At 39.5% G+C, this 14,705-nt stretch overlaps 2 protein-coding genes across 2 annotated transcripts; one reads left to right on the plus strand and one right to left on the minus strand.

Moving 5' to 3' along the window:
- The first annotated feature begins 141 nt into the window (after window positions 1-141).
- Window positions 142-6,442, plus strand: selenol (selenoprotein L). The gene is made up of 9 exons (XM_074685915.1): window positions 142-310; window positions 1,102-1,180; window positions 1,298-1,351; window positions 1,768-1,813; window positions 1,994-2,121; window positions 2,250-2,364; window positions 4,150-4,272; window positions 4,697-4,834; window positions 4,946-6,442. Exons 1-9 carry the CDS (start codon window positions 205-207, stop codon window positions 5,066-5,068), a joined length of 912 nt encoding a protein of 303 aa, XP_074542016.1. The 5' UTR covers window positions 142-204; the 3' UTR covers window positions 5,069-6,442.
- Window positions 6,443-6,457: 15 nt separating this feature from the next.
- On the minus strand, window positions 6,458-13,274 carry clec11a (C-type lectin domain containing 11A). The gene is made up of 5 exons (XM_074685916.1): window positions 12,674-13,274; window positions 10,457-10,571; window positions 10,266-10,373; window positions 10,066-10,149; window positions 6,458-8,553 (listed from the first exon to the last, which is right to left on the minus strand). The coding sequence occupies exons 1-5, from the start codon at window positions 12,758-12,760 to the stop codon at window positions 8,141-8,143; spliced, it is 807 nt and encodes a 268-aa protein (XP_074542017.1). The 5' UTR covers window positions 12,761-13,274; the 3' UTR covers window positions 6,458-8,140.
- Window positions 13,275-14,705: the final 1,431 nt, after the last annotated feature.

Raw genomic sequence — 14,705 nt, forward strand, 5'->3', positions numbered from 1 at the left:
AATTATTTTATTTTTTTGAGTAATTTCTTTTTTTTTCTTGCGGGTATTAATCATCATCGCTTGGCGTAGTTGCTAACTGTCACAGCCAATGACTGAAACCCTTCAGGCTAAAGCCCCACATGATGGAGTCACGTGGTCAGGATGTCCTGTAGTTCACATGTCATTTGATTTTTACTACCAGTTCTGTGAGGGAAGCCGGTGAACATGGCTGAAGACGTAGCTGAGTCTCAGGAGACTTTAGTCAGTGGTTTGGCTCTGTTGGTCAACTGGGGGAAAATCCTCCTGAGTGAAGCCAAAAAGGACGCAGAAGGTAAGTCTGATGTACAAGAAGAATATGCTACTTATACCAGACTTCATTTGAAATATAAAGCTTTTATTGCGTTTCGCTGGTAGGGGAAGTAGACACCTGTTGGGAGGTCACTTTTATGAGAAATTATTTCAATTTATTTCAAATAAAAATTCGGCATACAAATAATGCAAACTAGCTCTTTACTTTGTGCCGAATACACTATAAAAATTATTACCTTACGTGTGTACGTAAACGAGAAACGTACCTGACCAAAACTCGGACTCTTTTACCAAAATATATAGTTTTTCTACTATTCGCATTTTTAGGTTAAAATACATGTATGCCGAATGAAAGAGGAGATCAACTTTTAAATAAAAAATGGCTATTAATTTTTTTAAACCTGTGTTTTTTTTCAGATATTGCACAACAACATAAAAGTTAACAAAATTCAAATGGAATTCGGTGCGCCATTCTCACGAAATATAAACCATCAAACCCGTTTGAATAAATTGCATAACGTACATTTTAGCACATTTTATACATCATGGTGTTTAGATAAACCAGGTGCGTGAATGTTAGCAGGTAATAAAGGTGTAATGTATAAGTCTGTACATGAATACTTTATGAATGACCCAAAACGCATACTTCCTCTGAGTTGTAAAACTAGATCAGTGAGATCAAATCACTTGGATTAAGAGACCTGCTGGCATGGAGTGTGGTGTAATTTAATCCCTGTCATGCTTATTGCCAGCACAATGATATTGCACAAATCCAGCTGACCACTAACTGTGGCCTTTTGTTCTCTTTCGCAGTATCCCTGGAGGATTTTGTCCCACATAAAATCAGCACTTTGTTTGGCCTGATCACACCCGGGGCAGATTTCTATAAAAGGTGGAAAATGTGGCCTGAAAACACCTGCAGAGCTGCTTAAAGTTTATTTCCCTTTACGTTCTGATCAAAATGTTTTTTAACTGTGAATGATATGGTTGTTTTGTTGCTGTTCTGCAGCCTTGGAGTGAAGAAGTGGAGTGAAGCAGAGGCCATATGGCAAAAGTCCTACAAGTTAGTAAAAAAAAGTGATACAACATGAAGAAAAATACATATTGATATATGTTTAAATGTATTGTATTTAGCCATATCTGTTTGAAATTGAACCTAGATATACCTGTCAACTGTTGTATTGAGAAATGTGAAGTGTGACATCTATGATTGGATAATTTACCTCTTAAAAAACATGATTAGTTGGTAACAGTACTGCAGGTTTGTACAGGTTTTTTAGTAATGGAAATAAAATGAGGATATTTTTCCCTCTAGCATTCAGATCAGTAAAGACAGTTATTATCAATAATTTGTTTGCAATCAAATTTTAGTAGCTTGAGTCACAGGTTTGTAACAGTCATTGCTGGGAACTTGCTACAGGGCAAACCGCTGATTTCTATGACTGACCATTTCGAAACATCTTCATTCTTTCTTTTCAGTCATGAAGCAGTGAAAGAGCAGGTGGAGGAGCTTCTGCAGCTGGAGGTCTGTATCTGGGATGAGTTGCCTTTGAAATTTTATGTTTAGTTAAAGATTTATTTTTCAAAATAGCAATTTAATAAAAAACATGAGAAGATAGCGAAGAAAAATGGGAATTTCCTTATTTTGTTTGGATTTTTGAGACAAATTTTTACCACTTTTCTGTCCTGATGCATGTGTGTGCAGACTGAGTGGGACTCGTTCCTGGAGGGTGTGGACAGAGGTCTGCAGACCACAGACAGACAGCTCTCAGGAGGACAGACAGCTGACAGACTCAGCCCTGAAACTGAACTCATCGACGCACGGAGCACCACGTGAGTTTTTTACAATATATCAACCATTTGGGGATTAAATGTATCGCTGACTGAGAAAAGATAAATTTTAACAGTGAGGTTTTACAGTAGATGAAGTTTCCTTCATTTTCTGTTTGCTGTGTTCACAGGAGTGTGACTCTGGGTCAGTACCTGGGTCACGGTCAGAAGCTGCTGCTGGTTCTCATCAGACATTTTGGATGACTGCCATGACGAGACCACATGGCCGAGCTGGAGGCCAGTCAGGTCTGTATACCCTCAGTCCAGCAGCATTTACTTGTTCATGCACAAAACCGACCTTCAGCTGGTTCAGTCTGTTACATATCATTACACATTAAAAACTATATTTCATCTTTGATTAACAACGATTTGAGGAAAAATTTTGAGCAAACACAGAAAATACATTTCACTGCTTTGAGAACGCTAAAATCATTTTGAAGAGATGTTGCAGAAAACCAAACACAGAAACCTTGCAAGTAGCTCAGATGAAAGGAAGAGAGGACATCTTTTCACATTTGCACTCCTGAAATCTCCTTGGCACTTCAAGACAGCTTGCATGTCAAATTTCTCAAGGGATGTATCTACACATGTCCCTTGCAGTGTGGAAGCAACATGAAAAATAAGTATGATGAGTCTCATATTACGATGTTTTTCTTAAAACTTGTTCAATCAGAACATTTTCTGTAAAAAAGAATTACCGATTTGTGCAACAAGCTGTTTTGAATGGTATTGCTGTTCTGGGAGCTCCCAGAGCATGTAATCCTGTAATGCTAAAGCCTGTGGCAGGGGGAGCACACATGTCCTATCTTACATGGGTATACATACAAAGCCTAAGGCAGAAAGAGCACACTGTCTCACTGTGTGAAAAGTTCTTGGCAGGGAGAGCAAACAATGTCTCTTTCTGTCTCTAATGAACATCCATGAAGGCCTTTGGCAGTGAGAGCACACCCTCTCTCGCTCACTGTCTCCAATGATCAATCATCAAGGTCTTTGGCTGGAAAAACAGAATCCCCCCTCTCTTTTTCTTGTGAACAGCCATGAAGATCCATGGCAGGAAGAGCACATCTCTCTGTCATGAACATCTATAAAAAGTCTTAGACAGGGAGAGCACACCATATCTCTCTCTCTCTCTCTGTGTCTTTAATGAACATCCATGAAGGCCTTTGGCAGGGTGAGCACACCTTCTCTCTCTCTGTCTCTAATGATCAACCATTATGGCTTTTGGCAGGTAGAGCACAACCCCCCTCTCTTTTTCTTGTGAACATCCATGAAGATCCCTAGGCAGGAAGAGCACACCTCTCTCTCTTATGAACGTCCATGAAAAGTCTTTGACAGGGGGAGCACACCACATCTCTTTCTGTCTCTAACAAACACCCATGAAGGTCTTTTGAAGGGAGAGTACACCCCTCTTTTTTTTTTGAACATCCATGAAGATCCTTTGGCAGGAAGAGCACACCTCTCTCTCTTATGAACATCCATGAAAAGTCTTTGGCAGGGAGAGCACATGTCTCTATCCTTTTATGTTCATACTATATATTGAATAGCTTTCAGACTTGACATAAAAGAAACAGAAAAAGTTGCAACTGGGCGTGCATCAGCTGTATGTAATGACACTTGCCTAACTCATTTAGAAACATTCTGAAAGGGAGGATGAAACTGACCTCATTGGGCAGGTTTTTATTGAAAACTCCTGCAGATAAACATGAGGAAAGCAGCTAACAGGACAAAAATTAGCATATGACAGTTTTAGTTATTCAGTTCAGCCTTTCTCCTTCACCTCTGTCAGCATCTTTAAGTCATCCAATCTTCAAAGTAAATGTTGAACATGATGTTTAATGAAAACTTTTTATCTTAATACTAGTATTGTATTGTTCGTACCTAAAAAGAATCTGGCAGGGAGATCAGTGGCAAAGATGCCCTGTGAAACAGAAGAGCACCAGCAAAAATACATATGACACTGATGAAATCAGAAACAGCAAAAAAGGAGAAGCTGGAATGATGGTAGTTTGAAAGTGGTTGTCGAATCTGCAGGCTCTCCTGGGCGCTCGGTCTGTAAAGGTCTTGGTGGTCTCCTTTGGTGGTGTGGAGGGAGCCAAACTGTGGCTGGAGCAGACGAGATGTACCTTTGACATGCTGCTGGATCCACAGAGAAAGGTCAGGATCAACCTTGTCTACGTGATAACAGAGAGAATCTGGCAGGTGCATGGCAAAAGAAATAGCAGATCTGATTTTTACCGACTGTGACTCAGCAAAAAACAAGCACAGGAGCTGTTTGATGATGTGTCATAAACTTGCCAGTAAGCTGATCCTCCAATCCCTTCATTCTGAAGTCAAACACCAGATGTTGGGATGGAAACAAGGGCAAGGCACCAAAAATGAAAAGTTTCCACATACCACAAAGTCAATCATAGCTTGTGTTTGTGTGTGTTGAAAACCTGATTAGGTCACCCAGCAAATACTTTTACAATACTGGATCCAAAGCGGATGTGTCGTTTTTCTTCTTGCTCTCACCATAAAACTAACAAAGTGTCTTCCTGCACAAACTTTTCTGGTAGATATTTTATTATTTCTGCAACAGATTTACAGGAGTTTTGGCCTCGGCTCGTCCTACGCTAAGGTTATGAGGTTCAGGTGCCTGATGCAGTACTCAGAGTACGGCGCTGTGGGCATCGACTTCCCTGATGTCCCACCTCGCTTGATGGAAGATATCTACCAGGTACTAACAGGAAATGAGCTTAAGCATGAATATTTTGATATATTTTAATCACACTTTTAGATAACTGTATTGCATTGTGTTTCACTAATCCTGCTTTGTTATTGTTTTCAGATGGGAGGTGACTTTGTGCTGGACGAAGCAGGGAAAGTTCTTCTCTGTCATCCGTCTAAAAACCCTCACGACAGGCCGACTGTGAAAGACATCCTGCAGGCTGTGGCTCCAGGGAAGCTGTAAAAGCAGTGTGGAAACAGTGAGCCGGCGTTCAAAGCAGCACTGACACCGCAGAGGACGAGCAGCTCTTTGACTCACGATTATGACGTCACGACTCGCACTCATGACACCATGAAGAGGTGTGACCGATGCTGAGCTGTGAGGCAGAGAAAACGTCTCGTCCTTGTCATGTCAGTGCTGTTTTTAAACAAGAGGTTCTTCCACTACAGAAAAACAACTGAGTCATTAAGAAATCAAGTAAAAAATAATATAGTGTACTTTAAATGATTGCTAATATATCACTTTAGTAACAGCTCTGACATATTTTCATATCAAAAAGTTTTATAGGTGAACTTTGTAACTTTGCAGATGCTTTTTAAATTTATTTCAAAGTTGAGACTTCCTCAGGGTAGATTTTTTTTTTCCAATGCTACAAATGCAATGTAACTACTGACACTTTCCTTCATGTGCCTCGTTTTAGTCGAGGTAAACAACAGAAAATTTATTGCTGCTGCAACATTTTTTCTTAAACAAAGATCATTTTTAATGTAGAACAGAGCTTTAAGACTTGAATAGAAAAGGTTAACACATACTGTATTTTAGATCTACTCTTTTTATATCTATGAATAGTATGTGTACATGATGGGATTTTCCATGGACTGTGAGAAAAAAAAACATAAGATGGTAGGATGATTGTGTGAAGTAGGGCTGGGTATCAAACTTCAATGCTAGTTTGTTATGCTAGCCAAAATATTCGGCTAACTTCTAATTTTATAAAGACCAATTTATATTTTTTACCATAGGGGCGTTGATTTGCTCTGAGGTTTGAACATGTGTTCTGTATGCTAATGCTATAGCCCTAAAAGGCAAAAATAGCCCGCTTTTGAGACACTTAATTTTTTAAAACTTAAGCATCTTCTCTTGAATTTGAAATGCCTTTCAGGACATGTAAACATTTCTGAAAGTAGAGCAAAAGATTTTCATCCAAATCGAGGCAGGTGCAGAATGTCATATGTTTGGCGAACTTCCTGGAAAACCTGTATCCAACAAACCTGAATTGTGCATGCGTACTTTACATAAACAGCCATAACCATGGCATGAACACGATGTCTGCCATCTTTTAAACAACCTAAGAGGTGTGGGTAATACTGGTGTTAGTACCTGTAATGATGAGGTTAGATACCATTAAATTAAATGCTCTTAAATGCTAACCAAACCATACCATTAGTCCAAATGGTCCATTTTCATGTCTGTGCGTATATATGGCCCATGTGTTTAATACCCAGCCCGAATCAGGAATGAATGTGCTACGCTACCTGCTGAAATGTTTCAATGATCAAATAATGATTTTATAAGCCATTTCAACTTTTAATAAAGATTTATGATAAACATTTACAATCAGCGCTTTATGTACAACTCTTGTTTTACAGATTATGGGTCTCAGGATACATCTTTATACAATGATTGTCATAGCTAAAATGGGGTTTTGGGATACAGGGTAACATTGTACTGTAGAGAGTTTGGATGCAATTCTAATGCAATTCTAACACTAAACAGTAGGAGGCGCCTTGGCAAATGCTGAATGTGATATTAAGACTTCAGGTGTAAAGGAAGCTAACAAGGTAGCGGCTAAAGCCTGGAGTGGTTAATGTTAACAATCCTGATGTTTGTCTCAATTTGTCTCTAAACCACGCCCTTAACTGTGCATCATTTTGCAACACTCATAACCATCATATCTGTAAAAAAAAAAGGCGTTAAAAAAGAATTTGCCTCCTGTACAGCAGGGATGAACAAATAAATTGGATATTTAGAACAAAAATAATTTTTGTACCATGCCGTAAACATTATAACTTTTTTGCATTAATCTGCATTTTAACACTAGTGTTAATGAGACGTTATGGGCTTTTTGGGTCAGCCCCTAGTGGACACTTGAGGAACTGCACTTGTGGTAAAACTTGGCAAAGCAACTTAAATCAATGCTCAATGCCTCCCTTAAATTTGGATAAAGGCTCTTTTTAATTAAAATCCATAGCCAAGATTCATATAATCCAGAAACACACTAATCATTATCTCCAAAAACAACAGTGTAGATACAGCCAACCAAACTCAAAGTATATTAAAACGCCATTATAGATGACAATTTCATCAGCATCCATCACACCTGAAAATGTTAATCCCAGTGTAAACCAAGGTGCCACCTGGTGTTCAGTGTCAGGATTACATAGAATAAACACCCATCAGCATTTTTCAGGGAGACATCACATAACCCAAAATAAAACCCCCATTTTGTTTTCATCACAAAGACTTTCAAATAAACTGAAAAAGTGACCCCACAGCTTCAGAAATGTTTATGCCCGGGACGTTGAACACTCAGCAGTTTAACAAGAGAGTCCCATCTGGTACCAGACGTTGTGAAAATATCCTCAAAGCTCAGAACCAACAAAGAAACACTGCCTAATTCCTGTAAAGCTCAAGCACACATTGATTTATGTCTTCCAGCAGGTCAGTGTGTGCTGATCCATGGGGAAAAAAAATCCCCCAGCTTTTCTTGTTTTCCTTTTTTGGAACAAATATTTGGAATTCCAGGCTTGAAATGGCAGGAAAGTCCAAACTGTTCTTTCTTTATATCACTGCAGATGTCGATATTTATAACATGAACACACACAATTTTGTAGCCTCTTTATGTACTGTAACTTTATATAAAATTATTTGTGTGTTTTTGAATGAAGGTGCAGAATTATACTGGACATGTATCTTTGAAACCACAGGCTTCCTTGCAGGGAAATGAAGAATTTCTAGTGTATTTCTGAAAACTTTTTTTGTCATTATAACAAAGATGGATGACAAGTCCCCCCTTCCCCAATACAAAAGTGAAACCAAAATACCCTCATTGATGCTGACATTTAGTGATGGTGACGCAAGGTGAGTTTTATGACTTAAACAGCCACCCAGTAGGGGGAGCTACAGATTTACTGGCTTCACTTTGGAGAGCTGTCTTGTAGTCCACTATTTTACACAGTCAATGCTGAGGATCAACATCTCTAGGGTCAAAGGTCAAGCTGCTGAGACAGTAAGTCTCTCAGAGTTAATTTAGTTTCAAAGTCCCACTCTGTCATCAAACTCGCACATGTAGTTCATGTTCCGGTCACAGTAGTGATCCCACCAATCGCCATCATCCGACGACATCGCCACACAGTTCTCCCTCCTGCCTCCGTCCGGCTGACTGGAGAGGAAGTGTTTACGCCACTGGAAGTAAGAAACCCGAGTCCCGTCTTCGAAAAGGTACATGCCCTCTGATCGCAGGTCGTTGATGCCTAACCAGACGGGCCAGTTCCCCGGGTGGAAAAATGATTTCACATAGTCGGCGAGGGCCTCCTGCTCTCTGCGATCGCGGGGCATCGCCATCCTGCCGCCTCGTTCCAAACACTTCCTGGAGGCTCCTGCGTAATCCACATGGTTGTTATAGACGAGGTAGCATTTGTATCCTAGTCTGCGTCCCTTCTGGCAGCCTAAGACAAAAAATCCAAAATAAGCACATCTTCATTGGTCAAATCTTTTAATAATATTCACACAAGCAATGACAGAAAAAGAAAAAAGATTCAATGCTAAGGCTCGTTTCTGTCAGTTGTTGAGTTTTGTCACCAGACCAAAACAGAATGGCCCAATAACCCAAAACTATGTGCTGAAAGATACTACTCTGCCATCATCTGGTGGGAGTACCACATCATAGCCAGGCTTTTGTATAAACAATGTAAAAATGTACTTTTAGAATTTGATGATATTCAAATGAAGATTTATTTTTATTTAAATTAAAAAATATTCAAACATTCAGAAAGCACAGCCCTAGTTCTTGTAATTCAATTTCACCTAAACAAAAAGAACGTTTCAGATATCCGCTATTACGTTCTACATATCCTCAATTGTCATTTCAGACATCTACAATGTCATTTGACTCACTTTTCCCCATTCATGTGTATGGGATTTCTTATTCAAGACATCTACCATGTCATTTCGGGTATTCAAAATGTGAATTAAGGATATCTGCAAATGAGTTTCAGATATCTGTTATTCCAATTCAAGAAATCTCTGAAAATGTTTTGACTAGACAGAATTAGAATTACCAATAACTTTGACCAGTAATTCTAATTCTAGGTCTAGGGGCTGTTTACACGACAACGATTCTAGGGTGAAACGCCCAAAGTTTTGATGCGTTTCAGCCGACCTTAAACACAAACTTTTGAACACGGCCTCCAAAGTGGAATTTTGCTCTACTCTTGAACTTACTATTCCCCAATACACCAGATGATTGGCTCAACTCTACTTCGGTGGAGATCTACCAAAAGCGACTTATGGACAAGACAGTTGTAGCACCACCTACAGGCCTGGCATTCTTACTACAGCATCTTCAGTTGGTTGGCGTTTCCGTGTAAACACAGATTTTTTTCACTGCGTTTTCATTGCGTTTTAGCATTTTCAGATGAAACGTCATGTGAACGGGGCCCTAGTCAATTTTTTTTTAGAAATATCTAGAATGGAAATAACAGATATTTACAGGTCATTTGCAAATATCTGTAATTCACATTTTGGATTTCCAAAATGACATAGTAGATATCTTTAATGAGAAACCCATACACATGAGTGACGTATTTCGCCTAGTCGAAACGACGTTGTAGATATCTGAAATGACAATTGTGGAAAGGTGGAATGTATTTGCAGATATCTGAAATGTTCGTTTTGTCTTGGCAAAATTGAATTACAAATATCTGCATCACATGTCCTATCTAGCATTTAAATGTTTAAATGGCTTGCCGTACAGCCCATACTTTTTTTCCGTCCAGCAGAATTTGATTTTGCACAGTTGCATACAGACTTCCTCAAACAAGTGTCTTTCAGCTTAGACCCTGGAGGGAGTGAGTATAAAGTATATTGCAGAAGTCTGGGCAGATAACTGAACAGAGTATTTCTTCAATGTGATAAATCAAGGAGCAAATAGACATAAAGGGAAAATTAAAGTACGATACCCTCTAATCTTCCCATCTCTTTGCGGTTGTCCTTGCTGTGCTGGTAAACCTCTCGGATGCTGTCCTCCAGCTCCCCAACTTTGGCTGCCAGATTCAGTGATGGGAACAACAGGAAGATGGAGACATTAGAGTCAGTGAAGGGTGGTCTTAGAGAAAGAGAGATGAGGACATTAGTTTATGGGAGAAAATGGAAGTTATACCATCCATCCTGGAAAGACGATCCATCAGCTGACTGACTTTAACATCCAGGGTGTAGTGACCGACATTCAGCTTGTGGATCGCCTGGTCCATACCAGCTAGTCTGGACACTGAAAAACGACAAAATGTGACTTAATGGGAAAGAAAATACTTTTATCTTGCTTTCTGAGTTGGATCTGAGTACCAGACTCACAGACATAGTTGTATGAGTTCTCAAAGTCTGACACTGGACTCGTTGGTTCTGGTTCCGGCTCTGGAAGAATATCAGGAACATCCCCTCTTGCCTTCTTCACCTCTAGCGCAGACGCCTGGTACAAAACGAAATCAGAGTGTCAGCATTTCTCAGAAGCTGTGTCCTCCATGTGCAAGTTCCATCTCTGTTCCAGTAGATGCACTAAATCAAACCCAGCTTCCCCACAACAGCATTCGATGCTCCAAACCAGCTCATTAAGGCTTTTTCCAAAACACAAATTACCCCCTGTGAACATCTGGGCCTGGATTACTGTCAAATTCCAGATAAGTCCTTCGCTTCTGCAATGAAACAATTGTTACATAATCGTCTCCTCTCTAACAAGGAACATATTAGAGTAAATGTTTAGTTTACTGTGCTCTAAACCTCAACCATCTTAATTATGTGCAGGATGAAATGTTTGCAGACTTGTTTTAACTTTTGGTGCGGAGAAAGAAAACTGTTTAGAGCAGTGGGGAAGGATTTGGGAGCATTACATAAGGGAAACACCAACAGCACAGTGTGGAAATACTCAATACAAATACAAGTCCTGCATTTGTGCAGTTAAAACTCCTCTGAGAATTTTTTATTTTTTTATTTTTTATTTTTAGCCATTTTGAAATGAGACTGAAAACAACACCGGTGCCACTTTTTGTACCATAAAGCAAAGAAGAGAACAAGTGAAAAGACTATTTACTGATCTACTGAGATTTTTAAAGCCACTGCTGCTACTGGGTAGGTGCCACAGTGGGAAAATGTTTTTTTTTTTTGTTTTTTTTTTACATTACCGTGGCAAAGATAGACATCAGGTGGTATATTTGACTGTTTAAACAAAGCAAGCAGTGACTGTTTAGAAATATTTTTCAGATGTATACAGGATAAAAAAAATCTGTTAATATGCCCCTCACAGGAGCTTTAAGTTGAATTAAGTAAGTACAATTCCACTGTGCCAATTTAATAAGTTTGATATTCTATCATCAATTTTTTATTATTTATCCATTTTTATGTGTAAAAAGCCAAACTTTCACTTTTTGTTGATTGTGGTTGAGTATGTTCTAATTTCTCAGTTGTAAACGTTTGTAAGAAACCCCAAAAACGGAGAAAACTAAAAACGGGAAACAGTCACAATATAGCCCAGTTTATAAAAGATGGTTAAAAATGACAATATAGAGACTTTAGGTAAACAATACCAGCCTTGATTTGCTGAACAAAGCTACCAGTAGCAGAGCTAGCACCACCAGTCTTTAATCCCCTTCAACTGTTAGTGTCGAAATGCTAGCTAACTGTGGCTATGCCATTCATCTGTGCAGGTTTTCATGCAGAGTGTTAAAGCATTGTGAGAGTAGCCATAAACTGGAGCCACAGCCCCCTCTGGTGGTGGAAAGCTGCACTGCTGCTCAGACACACAGCGCAACACAAGACCCGTATTATTTTCCATAATCATATATTATGATACAGACTTTTAACTGACGGCATGATAATATAACTAGCAAAATACTACAGAGATGGACATTTAATTTTGTATATCACAAAAACTTTTACATATCCACGACATCGTCTTTTAGTGTAAATCAGCCAGAAAGCAATGTTCATATGTTTGTCCTTACATCTAAGCAAAGTATTAAAGCTCCTGTGGGGAACTTGTGGTCTGTGTTGCTTTGGCGCCCCCTTAGGTCAAAGTGGTGACTCTAATATTTTGGTTCAGTTTAGTCCTATATATGTGTAGGTAGTGATTTTAATCAAAAATCAAAATAATTCTTACTTTGCTTTATTTAACAAATAAACATATAATTCATTGTGAAAAAGTGTTGTGAAAAAGTGTTGTGAAAAATGTAAACAAATGCAAACACATGACCTGTGGGATCAAGCATATAAAATAACTGATTATGATACTCTATCCCATCACTGATGGTCCACTTTGTTTAAGAATTGCATAAAAAGAAACAAGTATTTATTTTATCCTTTTTCATGAACAGTTAAAAATTCCTTATAGGTGCTTTAATTTTGGTTTTACTTTACCTGATTTAAGGAAAACCTGAGTCCCACCTTTACACGTGTACAGTACAGACACTTTCAGAGCACTATGAATGGATACAGTGTTTTACCTTTGCAAGCAATGTCACTACAACATTCCCAGTTGAAAATGTAGATAAAAGTTGAATAAGTCAATGCATTGCTAACCTGTGTTGGTGAAGCGTCCACTGTCCCTGCAGGAACCCGCAGAGAACATAAACACAGCAGAGCGAGCGAAGTGGCAGCCGGTCCCATTTTCTGCTCCTGCTTCAGCAGCGAAACTCCCTCTGCACCTCAGAGTCTGTCTCCCTTCCCTCTCTTTCACTCCCCTTTCCCTCCTTCTGCCCTCAGAGATGTGAAGCAGGAGTCTCCTGTAAGAAATATGAATGAGAGCTGCTCTGCATCCCCCTTTACAAGAAGAAGAAGGAAAAAAAAAACCCAGGATGTTAAATCCCAGGTGTGGTGAAATAAATCAAACTCTCATCCCAGTAGTCCGCCTGCTGTCTCGTCTCCTCTCTCTGCCACGCTCAGGACGTCTCGCCTTCTTGCCAAACAACAGGAAAGCTCTTTGTTTTTGCTCCCACCTCCCATTTCCACTCTTTGTGTAAACCTGCAGTTTTATGTAGGGGCGGATAACATCACAGGTCTCTGTCCTGTGGAAACAACGTGGACAAGGATAGCTCCTCTGAATGACTCCTTTCCAAGAGTAAAGACAAACAGGCTCCCAAAGCATCCTATTAGTGGGTGTCATACATTCTCAGACAACATTTCAGTGTATTACTCTTAAAAGTGATGAAATGAGATCCATCAGTGCTGCTTCTTTGAGGTCTCAACGGTCTGGTACTGTCTTCATCTGGAGCTGGAGTTTGTATCGTCGTCATAGAGATGAATCCGTTTACACGCCAGCTCCCTCTGTCTTTTGTTTAATTTATGGCATTTTCAGGACATCTTGTCTGTGTAGCATTAAATATTAGATCATGACAGTTTATTCTTGACCTGCCAGAAAGTATTTGGACCAAACTGTCAGTTCCCTGAACTGTTTACGAGGTCAAGGAAGCCTGCTGCGCTGCATTTCAAACACTTATTTGTTGGCTTTCAGTTGAGTTGCCAGAAGAAAACAGAGCATGTTTGTCATAAACTCAAACATTAATGAGCACAGACTTTATGATAATTAGGCTCAATCTCAGACCTGCCTGCCAAACTATTTTTGTAAAATCTTGTAAATAAATGGTGAAAGAATTATGAGGTTGAGAATCTGTCCAGGGGAAATGATGACGTAAAAAGAGAAGGAAAATACTGTAGGAGAATGCCTCTGTGTGTGTGTCTGAGCGCGCGCATGTGTGTGTGTGTGCCTAGGAGGTATGCCAGTTAAAATGCCACAAGAATCCAGCAGAGTTTCCAGGAGAAGCGTCTGAGGCTCTGAGAACAGGAGACTGGGAGGAGCTTCTGCAGAAACCTGGACTGTGAGTGCAAAGCAGCTTTCAGGGAAAAAAGAGGCTAATGTGTTTGAGTTTTCTGGACGTCTGCACAAACAACAGCTGGTCCTGTACACAGTGGACTCTGTATTTGTTCAAGGTCTCGTTTGCAATTGACAAAGACACCATAGTCTTTGTTTTGACCTCAGCAGTTCTTTCATAGGTTCATGGTAAGGATGCTCCAAAGTGAATAGTTTCACTGTCACTTAGACAGAAATTTATATCCTGATTAGCGAGCTGATCAAAAATGGAAAAACATCAAAAACAGTTAAGATGCAGCTCAATTTACTTTATAAATACAACATTAAAAAATGTCAAATTGGTTTGCTGAGTGCAAGTTTTGATCAATTTTCTGGATCAAAATACTAACAAACAGTGTCACACTATGAGATACTATCTATCATCTGTGCTTGTTTTCATCCAGGTGGTAAAGCATGTCAGCATTATGATAGCCATTTACAAGAGCAACAGCCCCAGCTAGTGGTGGGCGGCTGCACTTACAGCTTGGACGCAACATATGACCAAGCAGCAACCTCTGGTTTAAGAATATGAGACAATGCAGAAGTGCTAAAATCTGCTGTTTCTCGAGTGTTCGCTTGAGGCTGGCTCCAGAAGTACCTGAAGTCACATACACACCAAGTCAAAAAAATATGTTTTCAAATCAGAAATTAACCTATTTACAGCCTGGTTCAAAAAACGTCTCCTGTCTGAGTTGCTAATTTTAC

This window comes from Halichoeres trimaculatus, unplaced genomic scaffold (assembly GCF_033239565.1).
Source record: "Halichoeres trimaculatus isolate MK-OKI-2021-1 unplaced genomic scaffold, fHalTri1.1 fHalTri1_scaffold_13, whole genome shotgun sequence".
Taxonomy (NCBI): domain Eukaryota; kingdom Metazoa; phylum Chordata; class Actinopteri; order Labriformes; family Labridae; genus Halichoeres; species Halichoeres trimaculatus.

Bases quoted from the DNA above. Each gene is read 5' to 3' on its own strand.
- clec11a (XM_074685916.1), bottom strand. From the start codon at position 12,760: ATGGGACCGGCTGCCACTTCGCTCGCTCTGCTGTGTTTATGTTCTCTG. The intron at 10,150-10,265 runs GTATAACTTCCA...TGAATCTGGCAG, and splicing joins TCGTCTTTCCAGGATGGATG to CCAAAGTTGGGGAGCTGGAG. The intron at 8,554-10,065 runs GTATCGTACTTT...TTTTTGTCTTAG, and splicing joins AGAGATGGGAAGATTAGAGG to GCTGCCAGAAGGGACGCAGA.